Here is a 15000-nt window from a genome sequence, read left to right on the forward strand (position 1 = left end):
GCCCACACGGGCTGGCAGCTGCCTTGCACCCTTGGTATTGCCTACACGGGCTGGCAGGCAGCCTCCCTTGCGGTTGCTCTGAACCTTCAGTTTCTAGTCCTCAACGTGAACTCTGCTCAATGGGAGCCTGCAAGAAGCTGCCTTGCGCCCTTGGTGTTGCCCACACGGGCTGGCAGGCAGCCTCCCTTGCGGTTGCTCTGAACCTTCAGTTTCTAGTCCTCAGTGTTATGGACTCTGCTCAATTGGGGGGGGGTTCCTGCGGGCGGCTGGCAAGGGGGTCTCCCTCTCACCGCACCCCCTCTCTTCCTCACCCCCCCCCCAGGAGCTGCAGATGAAGCGGACGGCCATTGAGGCCTTCAACGAGACCATCAAGATCTTTGAGGAGCAGTGCCAGACGCAGGAGAAGTGCAGCCGCGATTACATCGAGCGCTTCCGCAGGGAGGGGAACGACAAGGAGATCCAGCGGTTATTACCATTATTATTCTATACCGTATTTTTCGCTCTATAACACGCACCTAGTTTTTAGAGGAGGAAAACAAGAAAAAATATATTCTAAATGAAATAGTGGATGTAGGATTTTTGTGGTTCATGCTGTGGCTACAGACATGTGATCTGACGGTGAGTTTGGGGAAGCCCAATGCAAAAATCCTGAGGATCCATGTGGATCCGTGCTTTGTAACCAGGCTCTCTGTCCCTCTCTCCACCCCAGTCAGCGGCTCTTCTCCCGCTTTGCTGTTTCAAAGCGAGCCACAGAGGAGGGAAGGAAGGGGACCCATGGATCCTCTGCTCACGACTGCAGCAGATCCCCCTGCCATCCGTAGGCATTCGCTCCATAACACGCACAAACATTTCCCCTTACTTTCTGGGAGGAAAAAAGTGAGTGTTATGGAGCAAAAAATACAGTAATTATCCTGCAAGCTCTGGTTGTTATTATTATTATTATTATTAATAATAATAATAGTCCTGCAAGCACTGGTTGTTTTATTATTATTATTATTATTATTATTATTATTATTATTATTATTATTATTATTACATATAACGCTTATCCTGCAAGCCACCCCCAGATCTTCGGATGAGTCTGATAAATTTATATAATGTTTTAAAATTTCTTTATCGTTTATACCCCGTCCGGCTCAGAATCCTGATGAATTCGGAGAAGCTGAAATCTCGCGTTGCCGAAATCCACGACAGCAAAATGCAGCTGGAGGAGGATTTGAAGCAACAAGCGTCCGAGAACCGGGAAATTGACAAGCGCATGAACAGCCTCAAGCCGGACCTCCTGCAGCTGCGGAAACTGCGCGACCAATACTTGGTGTGAGTGCGAGGGCCCTGGCCGCCTAGTGGTTAGAGCACCCGCTTCGGGCAGACCCGGGTTCAAACCCTCCTCTCCAAACCAGCCTCTTTTTTTTTTGCCCATAACCATGAGGACTAGCGCCTTGCTTTGTCTCCCAAGGCTCGACTCAGGTTCGAATTCTCCCGCTCGGCTGCTTGGCCCGGCCTGAGATTCGAATCCGCCACCGGGTGGAACGAGGGGCGGAGCTCGTCCTACGAGGGGGTCCTGATTTTTCCCCTCTCCCCCCAGGTGGCTGACCCAAAAGGGGACGCGGCAGAAGCAGATCAACGAGTGGCTGGGAATCAAGAACGAGACGGAGGAGTAAGTTTATTTCATTTGCAGCTTCTCTCTTCCTTCCTTCTTTCCTTCCTTCCTTCTTTTCTTCCTTCCTTTTTCCCTCCTTCCTTCCTTCCCTCCTTTCCTTCCCTTCCTTTCCTTTCCTTCCTTCCTTCCTTCCTTCCTTCCTTCCTTCCTTCCTTCCTTCCTTCCTTCCTTTCCTTCTTTCCTTCCTTCTCTCTCTTTCCTTCCTTCCTTCCTTCCTTCCTTCCTTCCTCCCTTCCTTCATTTCCTTCCTTCCTTTTTCCTTCCTTCCTTCCTTCCTTTCCTTCTTTCCTTCCTTCCTTCCTTCCTTCCTTCCTTCCTTCCTTCCTTCTCTTTCTTTCTTTCTTTCCTTCCTTCCTTCCTTTCCTTCTTTCCTTCCTTCTCTTTCTTTCCTTCCTTCCTTTCCTTCTTTCCTTCCTTCTCTTCTTTCTTTCTTTCTTTCTTTCTTTCTTTCTTTCTTTCTTTCTTTCTTTCTTTCTTTCTTTCTCTTTCTTTCTTTCTTTCCTTCCTCCCTCCCTCCCTTCCTTCCTTCCTTCCTTCCTTCCTTCCTTCCTTCCTTCCTTCCTTCCTTCCTTCCTTCCTTCCCCTTTCATTTTATTCGGACAAAGCAATAATCACAAATAAACAAGAATAAAAGCGGACCCCCCACCACCAAGACCCTTCCATTCTTAACACAACCAGGATATTATTCTTCTTTTCCCCCAAACGGCCCACAAACCATTTCCGCCCTTCGAAGAATCCTCTCGTTCCTTCATTCCCCCGCTGGGTCTTTGCCATCATATCCCATCGGCATCGATGGGCTGTCCCCCGTCGGAGGCAGGATACTGGGGAAGGGGCAGAACTGGGGCGCTGGGCACCCAAACTGGGCACGGAGGAGACCCCCCTCTCTCTCCCCTTGCCCTCTCTTTCCGCTGCCACCTTTCCGCTTTTCCGGCAGCCACTACTCCATGATGGAGGACGAAGAGGAGCTGCCTCACCACGAGGAGCGGACCTGGTACGTGGGCAAGATCAACCGCACGCAGGCCGAGGAGATGCTGGCGGGCAAGAGAGACGGCACCTTCCTCATCCGGGAGAGCAGCCAGCGCGGCTGCTACGCCTGCTCCGTCGTGTGAGTCTCGGGGGGACGGGACACCGGGGGGTCATCCATCCCAACCCGCTGGCGACACATCGGCTTTTAATGGCTTTTCCGGTTTGGGAAGGTGAAAAGCGGTGCCTGCTTTCCATATGGGCATGCCAGAGAGAAGTTGTGTGGTTGAGAGATTGTAGAGTCCTGGAGTGGGACCCCGGAGGGTCATCCATCCCAACCCGCTGGCGGCGCGTTGGTTTTTAATTGCTTTCCTGATTTTGGAAGGGGGGAAACGGTGCCTGCTTTTCTTATGTGCATGCCAGAGAGAAGTTGTGTGGTTGCGGGATGGTAGAGTTGTGGAGTGATACCCTTCACGATTTAAATCACTGGTCAGTAAGACTCAGATTTAAATCTTCTTTTTTACGGAAAGGTTCAGCCTTGCTGGCATCGCCTTAACATTTACAACCAGACAAAGGTTTCCTTTATGGAATGATGAATTTTCAGAGTAGTTTTCACAGTTGTACAGTGGTACCTTGGGTTTCATACGCTTCAGGTAACATACGCTTCAGGTTTCAGACTCCGCTAACCCAGAAACAGTGCTTCAGGTTAAGAACTTTGCTTAATGATGAGAATATAAATCATGCTCTGGCAATGCGGCGGCAGCAGGAGGCCCCATTAGCTAAAGTGCTGCTTCAGGTTAAGAACAGTTTCAGGTTAAGTACGGACCTCCAGAACAAATTAAGTACTTAACCCGAGGTACCACTGTATTGGAAATTACCTGCTATACCGCTTTATGGCTGTGAAACCAGGTCATGATATTTTGCCCTGGACTTTAAAGAGATGCGCACCTTGCGGAACAATAACGAACCTTAATATTTTGGAAGGTGGGACTTGTGAACGTCAAAGCAGCCGAAATATGAGAGGATTGGACCCTTCTGAGCTCGAAGCAACCAAAATTCGGCAAAATATTTGGACTTTAGGATATGTATTGGCATAATTTGGATTAATTAATGAGACATGCTTGGGACGCAGGTGGCGCTGTGGGTAAAACCTCAGCGCCTAGGACTTGCCGATCGCATGGTCGGCGGTTCGAATCCCCGTGACGGGGTGAGCTCCCGTCGTTCGGTCCTAGCGCCTGCCAACCTAGCAGTTCGAAAGCACCCCCGGGTGCAAGTAGATAAATAGGGACCGCTTACAAGCGGGAAGGTAAACGGCGTTTCCGTGTGCGGCTCTGGTTCGCCAGAGCAGCGATGTCACGCTGGCCACGTGACCCGGAAGTGTCTTCGGACAGCGCTGGCCCCCGGCCTCTTGAGTGAGATGGGCACACAACCCTAGAGTCTGGCAAGACTGGCCCGTACGGGCAGGGGTAGGGGTACCTTTACCTTTACCTAATGAGACATGATTGGATTGTTCAATGGAAATTTAATGGAAATTGTGTTTTTTTTAAAAAAAAGAACCTTAATATTTAAAGCAACCGTTCTGCGCCTCTCTGACGCTTTCCCCCCTCCCTGTTCCCGCCCCGCAGGGTCGACGGCGACACCAAGCACTGCGTCATCTACAAGACGGCCACCGGCTTCGGTTTTGCGGAGCCCTACAACCTCTACGCCTCGCTCAAGGAACTGGTCCTGCACTACAAACACACCTCGCTGGTGCAACACAACGACTCGCTCAACGTCACCCTGGCCTACCCCATTTTCCCCCTGCCCCCCAGATGAAGGCCGGGTTGGGGGGGGGCTCTCTGCTCCACGAAATTCCCCCTTCCTGAAAAACTGCCCCTCTCTATACCCCCTCTCCCTTTCGCCCCCAAACCCCAATATATATATATATATCTCAATTATTTTCCTTTGCAACAGCATTCGGGGGCTGTTTTCCTTTCCAACTTCCCCCTTTCTTTTTGGTGCTAGCAATGCTTTCTCCACTTGGGGGGGGCAGCGACTTTCCTAAAGCTTTTTCAGGTCCCCCCCCCTAAAAAAACCCCCCAACACTCCTTATCTCTGAAGGACGGGCACAGATCTTATTTTTCTTGGCAGAGACAAATCTGGTACTCGCTGTTCCCGTGGGGACAGTTTGGCTCTTTTCGTTTCGCAGGGGGGGGCGTTCCTGTTTTATTTTTTACGCCGCTCCCCAGCCCTCCGCACTCGCCCCCCCCCAGCCCAACGGTGTTGGGTCTCCTATGCAGAATTATGTTTCGTTTCTTCTTAAATATGCAAAAAAGAGAGAGAGAGAGGAAAACAAGCCCTGTTGCAGCCATCTCCTATCTCTCAAGTTATTTTACCAGCTGCTGGGCAGGGAAATAGATCCTAGCCCCCCCTCCAAAAAAAATAAAAAAATTCCCACTCGCTTCCGTGTCTCTGCCTCGGTTTGCCACGGTTGTAAAATGGGCGCAGGTTTTGCGTCCCCCGTGAGGCTTCCTTTTCCTGTGCCAGGAAAAAGTCTGGGGTCCTCAGAGCCCCCCCCTTTCTCCTCTTTACACATAAAGCCATTTGTTGCCCCCCCACCAAGCTAAGAGGGGCGGATAATGGGGGTAACAGGAACAAGCCAATCTCTCCCCTTCCTAAAATCGGGGTTCCCCTTTGCACACCCCAAGTGTGCCTGCTCTCTGCACCCCAAAGCCTGGAGCGGGGGGGGGCTTGCAAAATCCTTTTTTCCTCCCCCCGAAAAAGAGCCATTTGAACACTACAAATCTCCCCTCCCCTTGCGTAACATGTGTTGTGTTTTGTGCGTGCGACAGGCCTTGTTCGGGTCCGCCATTCGAACCCAGGACCGGTTCCTTTTTGTCTTCTAGCAGGAAACCCCTTAGGATCTCCCCCCCCCAAGAAATGCTCTCTTCCTCTCCCCCCCCCAAAAAAATAAAATCCATTTTTTTGCACCCTTCCAAAAGTTTGTGTGAGAGAGCTAGGGTTATAACTTTTTGACAACCTCGCAGCTCAGCCGGACGAACTTTTGCCTAAAAACGAACCGTCTTGCCATTTCCAAATCTTTGGGGGAAAGGTTATTTCTCTAAATCAATAAATCAATAAATCGATTTTTGCCTAGGGGACTCTATAATGCATTTTGTAATGTATGCACAGCATACAGGAAAAATAGAGCTTGCGAACTTAATTTAATTTTCTTCGTTCAGAGCTTGCAAACTTTCGAATACTTGTGCATTGTTTTGCACATTGCACACCCCTTATTGCTTTGAATAAATCAAAGTGGCGGCTTTTCTTTGCTTTCTGCCGCAAATGCCATCGAGTTCCCACAACCCCTTGAATTGCACTTTTTTTAATATATAGACTGATTTTTGGATTCTTTCAGAACGTTCTCGGACGTTTCAGGAAGTTCTGGGCAGCTGGGAAAAGTTCGAAACTGTTCCGTGAATATTTTTTTTAAGTGCAGGTACTTACGAGTAGCAACCTGACTCCCAACTTTTCCTTCCCCCCGTTTTTGGGGACGAATTAGTCCGCTTTTCAATGTTTCCAGGCAAAAGTTCATCCCTTTAGGCTACAGGAAATCAGTATTTTAGGGAGAAAGTCAAAAAGTTATAACCCAAGTGTGCATCTCGGTTGTGCAAAGGAGTCGTTTACGAAAGTACCCCCAGTTGCAAAAAACCGTTTCCCCTTTCTAGGTTATACACAGATATGCAATATAACATTTTGACGCACCCCAAACCCCCATTTCCTGCCTCCCCCCTCATCAATTTTGGATGTTTAAGTGGGTCTTTTCTTAATTATTACTGCCCCCGCCGAAGTTTCCAGCAAATGAGAAAGTTCACCCAAGAACCGCCGTGTATTTGTGTCCGAGATTTGTTACTGTAAGATACATAGATTAAAAAAGGGGGAGGGAGGGGAGAATTATTTAAAAGCAAAGTTTTGTACGGTACTTTAAAAATAAAATAAAAGGTGTTCATGCAAAACGTGGCTTTGGGGCGTCGCGGTTATTTCCGTCCCTCCGACTCTGTCCCCTCGTGCGTGAAGGCGAGGCGGAAGAAACCTAGTTTTGTAATGAATTGCAGAATCAAGAACGGTAAGGGACCCCCAACGGTCATCCAGTCCAGCCCCCTTTTGCCCAAAATGGGATTTGAACCCGTGACTTGTGAGTTGAAGAGTCTCTTGGTACAGTCTCAACTAGGGCCAGGGCCTTTTCAGTACCGGCCCCGACTTCGTGGAAGAGACCGGAGCTGTTCCGCCTGGCCTTTGGTTTGGACTCAGTCTGACCCTTCCGTTTCCCTCCCCTTATGGTCTTGATCTATGGGCTCCTTTTAAAATGAGGCTGCATTTTAAATTGCATTTTAACCCGTATTTTAAATGGTTTTTTTCCCCTTTTCCTATTCTGTTTTTACTGTAATTTTACTGGTGTTAGCTGCCCTGAGCCGGGCTCTGGCCGGGGAGGGCAGGGTATACATAAAAATTATTATTGTTATTATGACTGACTAAGCTTAAATAGACTTAAAATTGAACTTGAAGAGGGTACATTCGTTTTAAAATGCTGCAAATCTCTGTGGGTTTATTGTGGCTTTTTCACATTTATTTGCCACTTTCTCTCCTGCAAAGTTCTCAAGGCGTCTTGCGGGGCTCTCCCCTTATCTCTGCTTTTAGCCTCACGGCAACCATGCAAAATAGTCTGGGAGGGGGCGGCTGACCCCTGCTTCCTCGCCAAGCAGGAATTCGAACCCGGGTCCCTGTCGAATCCCCACAGCGACCCTGTGTGGAGGGAGGTTGGGCTGAACGAGGGACCCCCAAGGTGCTTGCTGGCTGAGTGCAAGGATTCGAACCCAAGTCTCGGCCCAGCACTCGACTCTGAACTTGAGTGGCGACACCCGCGTTGGTGGGGTTGGGCTGGATGACCCCCGGGGGTCCCTCCCAGCTGCGATCTTTCAATCCCTCGCCAGAGGGAGATCTGGAACGGACAGGCCCTGTTGGCAGAATTTACCTGGCGGGAAATTAAAGGGATATAAAGGCAATACTTTTTTTTGCATTTTCTTAGAACCAGCATTTTAAGGAACAGACTCTCTTGAGAAGGGGGAAGAGAAAGAGTGAGGCTTTTTTCCGGAAAAGAGAAGTGAGACTCGTGGGTCTTAATTTGGGCACGAGGGGGTGGCAGTTCCCGTTTTTGGGAGGTGGCGAAGCCTGGCTGCCTTTGAACCGTTTGCAGCAGGGATTTCAAGCGGTAGAAAGAATAGAACCTCCTGCAAACCAGGGAGGGGAGCAAATAAAAGTTGCATTTTCAGCTGAATTTGGGGGGAGCATCTGTCGCCCGGAGCTATTTCAATGGCTTTCGCTCGACGTGCTCCTTGCAAACAGCCAAAAGCCTGCAGATTTTGATAATACAGTGGTCCCTTGGTTCTGAAAATGAATCCGCTCCAAAACCAAAGCGTTCCGAAACCAAGGCCTGCTTTTCCCATAGAAAGGAATGCAAAATGGATTAATCCGTTCCAGAGTTTTAAAAACAATGCCTAAGACAGCAATTGAACATGGATTTTACTATCTAACGAGACCATCGATCCCTAAAATGAAAGCAATGTGCCGTACTATAAAATAAATAAGGCAGTATTGTAGGTGATAAAAACGAACTTTTTTCTTCTTCACCTGCACTGATGATAGTCATTGTTTGAATGGGGGGGCTTTTATCCATTTCCGCAGTCACACAATCAATCGATCAGTAGCTGAACTGGGTTCCACGCAGTCACAAAAACAAAACAAGAGCCACAAAAACGCAAAATAAATAGCGCAAACAGACCTTAGCATAACGCTCAAATCAGAAGCGTAACACTCAAAACGGATCACGTTTGGCTTCCAAAAAAAGTTCGCCAACTGGAACACTTACTTCCGGGTTTGCGGTGTTTGGGTTCAAAGTTGTTTGAGTACCAAGGCATTTGAGAACCAAGGGACCGCTGTAATAATATTTCTTATCAACGGAAAGTTTGGTGCGGTGCAAGGAAGCTTTCATCCCAGGGGGAAAAGTCGGAGAACGAACGGTGGTTATTACTTTAGGACACCTAAGGCCCGGGGGCCGGATCCGGCCCAATCCCCTTCTCAATCTGGCCCGCGGACTGTCTGCGAATCAGTGTGTTTTCACATGAGTAGAATATGTGCTTTTATTTAAAATGCATCTCTGGGTTATTCGTGGGGCATAGGAATCCGTTCATTTATTTATTCTTTCAAAATATAGTCTGGCCCCCCCACAGGGTCTGAGGGACAGGGGACCGGCCCATGGCTGAAAAAGGCTACTGACCCCTGTTCTAGGGTGCATGGTTTCGTTTCGGCAGGTAAGACTCACCTGTGCATGGGATGGAGATGCTTGCAACATCAACAGCGCAGCAAATCTCGCTTCTGCATTAGTCAGAGCTTTGGATTGAGGCAAAGGAGGCAGATCTGTGTCTCTCTTCCTTCCAGCTCTCTGACTCCACCCTGGCTCCTGTTTTCCTGCCTAGCAGCTGGGTGAGGGGGCGGAAAGAAAAAGCCCCACCCATGAACCCGGCGGGGGGCCCCCTCAGTTGCAGCTCCTGCAACCTGGCTCAGGTGCTGATGATGACGACATTGAGGTCACCGGAAAACTTGTCCCACTGGTTCCGAATCCTGGAGATGATGTTGTAAACAAAATCTGCCCCTTTTCCCTTATGGGGTACCCAAGAGTTCATCTAGAGTCCTTAAGTGGGTTCCCTATCGGTAGGAGAAAATAACAGGGGCCAAGCAGAGAATATTGGGAAGCCAAGCAGCTCGTAAGCCTGATCTTTATTGAACTGTTGCAACAGGGTCCTTACTCCCCACATTCTGGGAGAACCCAGAACAATGGGGTGCAAGCTCTTATATTTGTTGTTGTTGAGTCGTTTGGTCGTGTCCGCCTCTTTGTGACCCCATGGACCAGAGCACACCAGGCCCTCCTGTCTTCCACTGCCTCTCACAGTTTGGTCAAACTCATGCTGGTAGCTTCCAGAACACTGTCCCACCATCTCGTCCTCCATCGTCCCCTTCTCCTTGCGCCCTCCATCTTTCCCAACATCAGGGTCTTTTCCAGGGAGTCTTCTCTTCTCATGAGGTGGCCAAAGTAATGGAGCCTCGGCTTCAGGATCTGTCCTTCCAGTGAGCGCTCAGGGCTGATTTCCTTCAGAATGGAGAGGTCGGATCTTCTTGCAGTCCATGGGACTCTACATAAGACCTTAGAATTCTTATTCTACATAAGACCTTAGAATTCCTATAAGAAGCTTTTTTTTGGAAATCAAAGTTGTTGTGCTTTTCTTTTAGGAAACCAAAGTTTCCTGGGAAACCCTGTAAAGAGGAGGACATGAGTACTCAGATATATTTAAACGCTTTTCAATAATATTCGTGATCTTTCCCCCTGCCCACCCCACCCCCTGCTACGCCCATGCCCAGTTTGAAGAGCTGAGGATCTGGGGTTTTGTGGGTTTTGTGACATGCAAATTCCCAAGCAAAAACGGGCGCCTTATCTCTCTCCCTTCCGTGTCAGCTGCCAATTCCAAAGTCCAGCCTTTTGTTGTCAAGCGCCAAAGGTTGCTCAACAGCTCGTGTCAGCAGATCGGCTCCGCCTGGGGGCTTGCACAATTTCCCTTGCTAGGTGGCAAATATCTGGGTAGGGTTTAAATTCTTGCAGGCATGCTGCGACCTGAGGCGACCCCCCACCCGCCTCCTTGCCAGGCAGGCAGGCAGTCCACTGTCCAATCTGAACTGGGGGGGGGGGGTCCCCAGAGGAGCCAAATAATAGGGACCCCGCCCGTCCAATAAAACACATTAATGGCGCATTGCCATTCAAATAGCGTGTGCCTGACACCTCATGCCATCGGTTATGCTAGGTGGGGCTTATTTTTATTCAAGTTGGCACCCCCCACCACCACTCTCCTGGAACTTCCCATCCCCTCCAACGTTTCTCCTGTGAAAATAGGGACGTCCTATTCCATCCCCTCCAACGTTTCTCCCCTGAAAATAGGGACGTCCTATTTCATCCCCTCCAACGTTTCTCCCCTGAAAATAGGGACGTCCTAGGGAAAAGCGGGACTTTCCGGCATCAAATCAGAAACCGACACAGCTTCAAAGAGGATTGCAAAACAGATTAAAAAAAAAAAAGAAGTATTGTAAACATGTTAGCACGCTAGCAGACTGGGAGTAAGTTCAGCAGTAAAAAAAAGTTACTTTGAGAAACAAGCTGAGAAAATCAGCTATAGATTAGTTATAATATACAGCAGCAAAAAATAACCGTGAAAGGGTTTGAGGGACGTCTTTAAAGGGAAAGCTTCCAGGAAAATGTTTGGTTAATTGTATTTTATTTGTGGGGGGAGGGACGACCTATTTTCCCCCTGCAAATCCCTGGAAAATATTTTCTTTCTTTGGCGATCACTCGTAGCAAGACTGTCTTCCATGGACACGGTATTTCCCCTGGAAAACAGGGACACTTGGCAGGCCTGCAACATTTGGAAGCCCCCAAACCGCGTGCTGGTTGTTGCTTTGAAACAGGCGCGCGCACAGTGGTCTTTCCCCTAAATCTCCGGGTCTGGGGCTTCCCAAAAGTCCGGCTCCTCCTCCTGCTCCTCCTGCTCCTCCTCTGGAGCAAGTCAGGGGCCGCCTGAGTCACACACACACAAAACCGCAGCAGAAGAAGACGAACGGGTTGCGAGGAGGAAGAAGAGGGAAGGGCGGAGCCGGCCAAGGGGTTTTTAAGAGCCGCCCGTCTCGCCCCCGCCGTGCGCACTCCGCCTTGCCGTTGCGCACAGCCCGGCACCTCTCCTCGCCATGGCTCCCGGCTGGCTCCTGCCCATCGCCGCTTTCTGCTGCCTGGGGGGCATCGCCCTGGGGGGCGCCCCTTGCCACTACCCCCCGCACCAGTGGTGCGGCTCCAGCGAGATCGCGCAGGCTTGCAAGGTGAGGAAAGGGAAAGCGAACGTGGAGAGGAAAAGCGCAAACTCTTTGCGCGCAGGCGAGGTGGCAAATCCGGAGCCGGGCGGAGGGGAGGGGAGGGGTGGCCACCCACGTTGCGGGTGGGGTGGGAGGGGGGTGTTGTAAGCAAAAATTGACTTTCTTCCCTTATGGGGTATCCAAGAGCCCATATAGAGTCCTTACATAGGTTCCCTATTGGTAGGAGAGAATAACAGAGGCCAAGCAGAGAATATTGAGAAGCAAAGCAGCTAGTAAGCTTGATCTTTATTGATCTGTTGCAACAGGGTGCTCCCCCCAGATGCAGGAGAGAGGAGGGACCCAGAAAAATGGTGTGCAAGGCCTTATAAAGACTTTTGAAATTGCCACCCTGTAGATCTAAGACCACCCCCAGAAACATCATACATACATCCCAAAAGGGGTGTAACCTAAGACCACCCCTCAGATATATCATACCTACATCACAGAAAAGGCGGTCTAAAACAGAAATTTGAATGTTGTTTTTCTCTTGTCCTTCTTTATCTTGATTGGATTTCCTGGGTAGCCTGGCCAGTCTTTTGTAATGATAAATACTTAGTTCCTGGGCCAGGTCCCAGGCTCACACGCTATTCATATCTTAAATGTGCCCTTAAGACAGGATTTGTGAGGGAAGAGACAATGGGGAGGTTTCCCACTTTGACCTTGCAGAGAAAACATTTGCTCAGTTTAGGAATCAAAATGGGTCCAGGTTGGCTTTCCTGTGCTGATCTATGTACGTGTGATTATGAACATTGCCATATATCTAAGACCTCAAAATTCCTATCACAGGGGCTTTGAGAGAGGAAGGGGGGCTAGCAGTGGTGACGGGGGGCTTTGTGGGACCCCCCTCCTTCCTGGGACTCGGAGGAATGGGTGGCTCCGAATGGCTGCTGTGTGCATGGGTCCTGCTTGGGGACGGGGACAGGGGTTCTTCCCGGGGGGGGCACCACCTCGTTGGCCACTGGGGGGCAGGAGGCTGGACTCCGATGCGCCCCCTTTGGCCTGATTCAACTGCCGCGGGGGGGGTCTTATGAGTCCTAAATGGAGACCCGAGGACTATAGGTGCCCACAAAATTCCCCATGAAGAATCCGGGCATTCACAAATTTTTGGTGCCAGGGCCATGCACGCTGCATGGCGGCCATGGGCGCAGGGCCAAGTTGGTACTGCTGCTGTGGACAGAGGCAGTCTACCTTAAGAGTGGTAGGGAGGAAGAGTGGGAAAAGGCCGTTGCTCTCGGGTCTTGCCTAAGCGCCTTGGGGGGCACCTCAGTGTGAAGACAGGGGGCTGGACTCAGTGCTGGGGGGTCCCCCGTGTAGGGCACCCAGCCAAGGGGCCACAGAATCGTCACCATCAGTGAGGTGTTCCCAAAACAAAGGAAGGATTGAACTCTGATTAATGAGAATAGACACAGAGGCTTGAACCAGCAAGACTCTGGGAAGGGTCCGTATAATAATCTCTGTCTCCACCCTTGAGCCCAGGTCGTTTTATTCACAAAAGAACTTTTTACAGAGTGTTCGAAAGAACCAATCAGATTTCTTATGAGCATTTCAACAAACAAAGTTAAACTACCAAAAATTAAGCACACATATTTCTGGGGTAAACAAAACCGAACTACAAAGGAGTGCATTTGGCAACCCCTGAGGTCATAAACAAGCAATATGCATGATAAGAAGGATGGCCGGGAAGGCAGTGATCATTATCACCTTCAGGTGAGATCTGTTTCCTGGCCCTAAGATTAACATCCTAAGATTAACATATCAGAAAAGCTACATCAAAGAAGCTGCCCACTGTCTTTGCTGACCCAGGATGCTTGCCTGGCGAAGCAACTGGGCTGTGTATGTGACTTGTCAAGCAAGAGAAATGGACAGTAGAGGAAATGGCCAGAGATGCAGGCGGTTGTGGGATTTGATCAGAAATAATTGTCAACGTATCAAACCCAGTCCACACCATGCATTCATCGTGGACACAATGGCTTGATGCATATTTTATAATTCCTCATAGTAATCCCACCTGACCCCACACTGGATATTTGCACTCATACAGTCAGGGCCTTTTTCAGCCAGAGCTCAGTTCCGGCACCTCTCAGGTGGGCACCATTGCCAGTTATAAGAGAAAAAGGTAAAAGGTAAAGGACGCCTGGACGGTGAAGTCCAGTCCAAGGCAACACTGGGGTTGCAGCGCTCATCTCGCTTTCAGGCCGAGGGAGCCGGCGTTGTCCACAGACAGCTTTCCAGGTCATGTGGCCAGCAGGACTAAACCGCTTCTGGTGCAGGACGGAAACCAGAGTGCACGGAAACACCGTTTACCTTCCCGCTGGAGCGGTACCTATTTATCTACTTGCACTGGTCTGCTTTCAAACTGCTTGCCCTTCATATGCGACCGAACTCCCATCTCCCATCGGCTTCAACAGGCAGCCTGGCAGACACGAAGAACGCCCAACGCAGCTTTACTTTTGCAGCCCCCCCCCCATTTTCTCAGCATCTTATTTTTTGGGGGGTGTTTCCCCATGGAAAGCCCCACCTTGTTTTTCGGAAGCCGGAAGCCGCCCTCAGCTGCTTTCACTTCCCTCTTGAAAGATGGAGGAGGAAACTGGCCGGGCAAGAGGTCGTTGCAGTTGGGGAGACATCATTATTTATTTTAATGGTTTTATTTCTATGCCATTTTTTGTTCAAACAAATCCCAAAGCGGCTTACAAACCAAAGAAATAAATAAAGAATCTTTGTTTGCGCCAGCCGCCGGCCATAGCAATAAAACAACAATACGATATATCTATCTATCATCTATCTATCTATCTATCTATCTATCTATCTATCTATCTATCTATCTATCTTCACCACCACTCTTTCCTTTTGCAGGCAGAGAAGCACTGCGCCCGGCTGGGCCCCCCCGGGAAGAAAGCTGACCCCGTCTCCGTCAGCCTCTACTACGAGAGCCTCTGCCCCGCTTGCCGCTCCTTCCTGGTCTTCCAGCTCTTCCCCACCTGGCTTTTGGTGGGCAACGCCATGGAAATCACCCTGGTCCCTTACGGGAACGCCCAGGTAGAGTCCCGATCCCCTGGGCAGGGGTGGGGAGGCTCTGCCCACCCTCCTTTTCCCTGACGCCCATCCTGTCTCTCTCCCTCCCTCTCTCTCAGGAGAAAAAAGGCCCCTCCAGGTGGGAATTTGAGTGCCAGCACGGCCCTGATGAATGCCTGGGCAACGTGATGGAGGTGGGTACACCCTCTAGGCAGGCCAAGGACCGCCCTGCAGGGCCGGCGCACCAAGACTTCTCTGTCTCCTCCGTTTCCAGGGGTTTTTCTCTCATCTGGCGGGAAGAGTTTTCCGTTTGTCAGCCTGGTGTCCGGGGAACCTTTAGGGTTTCTTTAGGGCTGTCAAAACAAAACAAAAAGCCGAGC

The 15000-nt window shown here is 50.0% G+C and overlaps 2 protein-coding genes across 3 annotated transcripts in view; both read left to right on the forward strand.

Moving 5' to 3' along the window:
* The window catches only part of PIK3R2 (phosphoinositide-3-kinase regulatory subunit 2), a 19937-nt gene extending 13315 nt beyond the window's left edge, over window positions 1–6622 (forward strand). For both annotated transcript variants that reach the window (XM_081177544.1, XM_081177545.1), the window contains exons 12-16: window positions 323–465; window positions 1141–1317; window positions 1586–1657; window positions 2595–2765; window positions 4249–6622. In XM_081177544.1, the coding sequence (XP_081033670.1) occupies window positions 323–465; window positions 1141–1317; window positions 1586–1657; window positions 2595–2765; window positions 4249–4438 (753 nt within the window). In that variant the 3' untranslated portion in view covers window positions 4439–6622. The remainder of the gene's footprint in view (window positions 1–322; window positions 466–1140; window positions 1318–1585; window positions 1658–2594; window positions 2766–4248) is intronic.
* Window positions 6623–11307: 4685 nt separating this feature from the next.
* Window positions 11308–15000, forward strand: part of IFI30 (IFI30 lysosomal thiol reductase) — an 8426-nt gene continuing 4733 nt past the window's right edge. The window contains exons 1-3 of the mRNA XM_081177491.1: window positions 11308–11575; window positions 14462–14644; window positions 14740–14814. Of these exons, the coding sequence (XP_081033617.1) occupies window positions 11447–11575; window positions 14462–14644; window positions 14740–14814 (387 nt within the window). The 5' untranslated portion in view covers window positions 11308–11446. The remainder of the gene's footprint in view (window positions 11576–14461; window positions 14645–14739; window positions 14815–15000) is intronic.

This window comes from Podarcis bocagei, assembly GCF_964188305.1.
Source record: "Podarcis bocagei genome assembly, chromosome: 18".
NCBI lineage: Eukaryota > Metazoa > Chordata > Lepidosauria > Squamata > Lacertidae > Podarcis > Podarcis bocagei.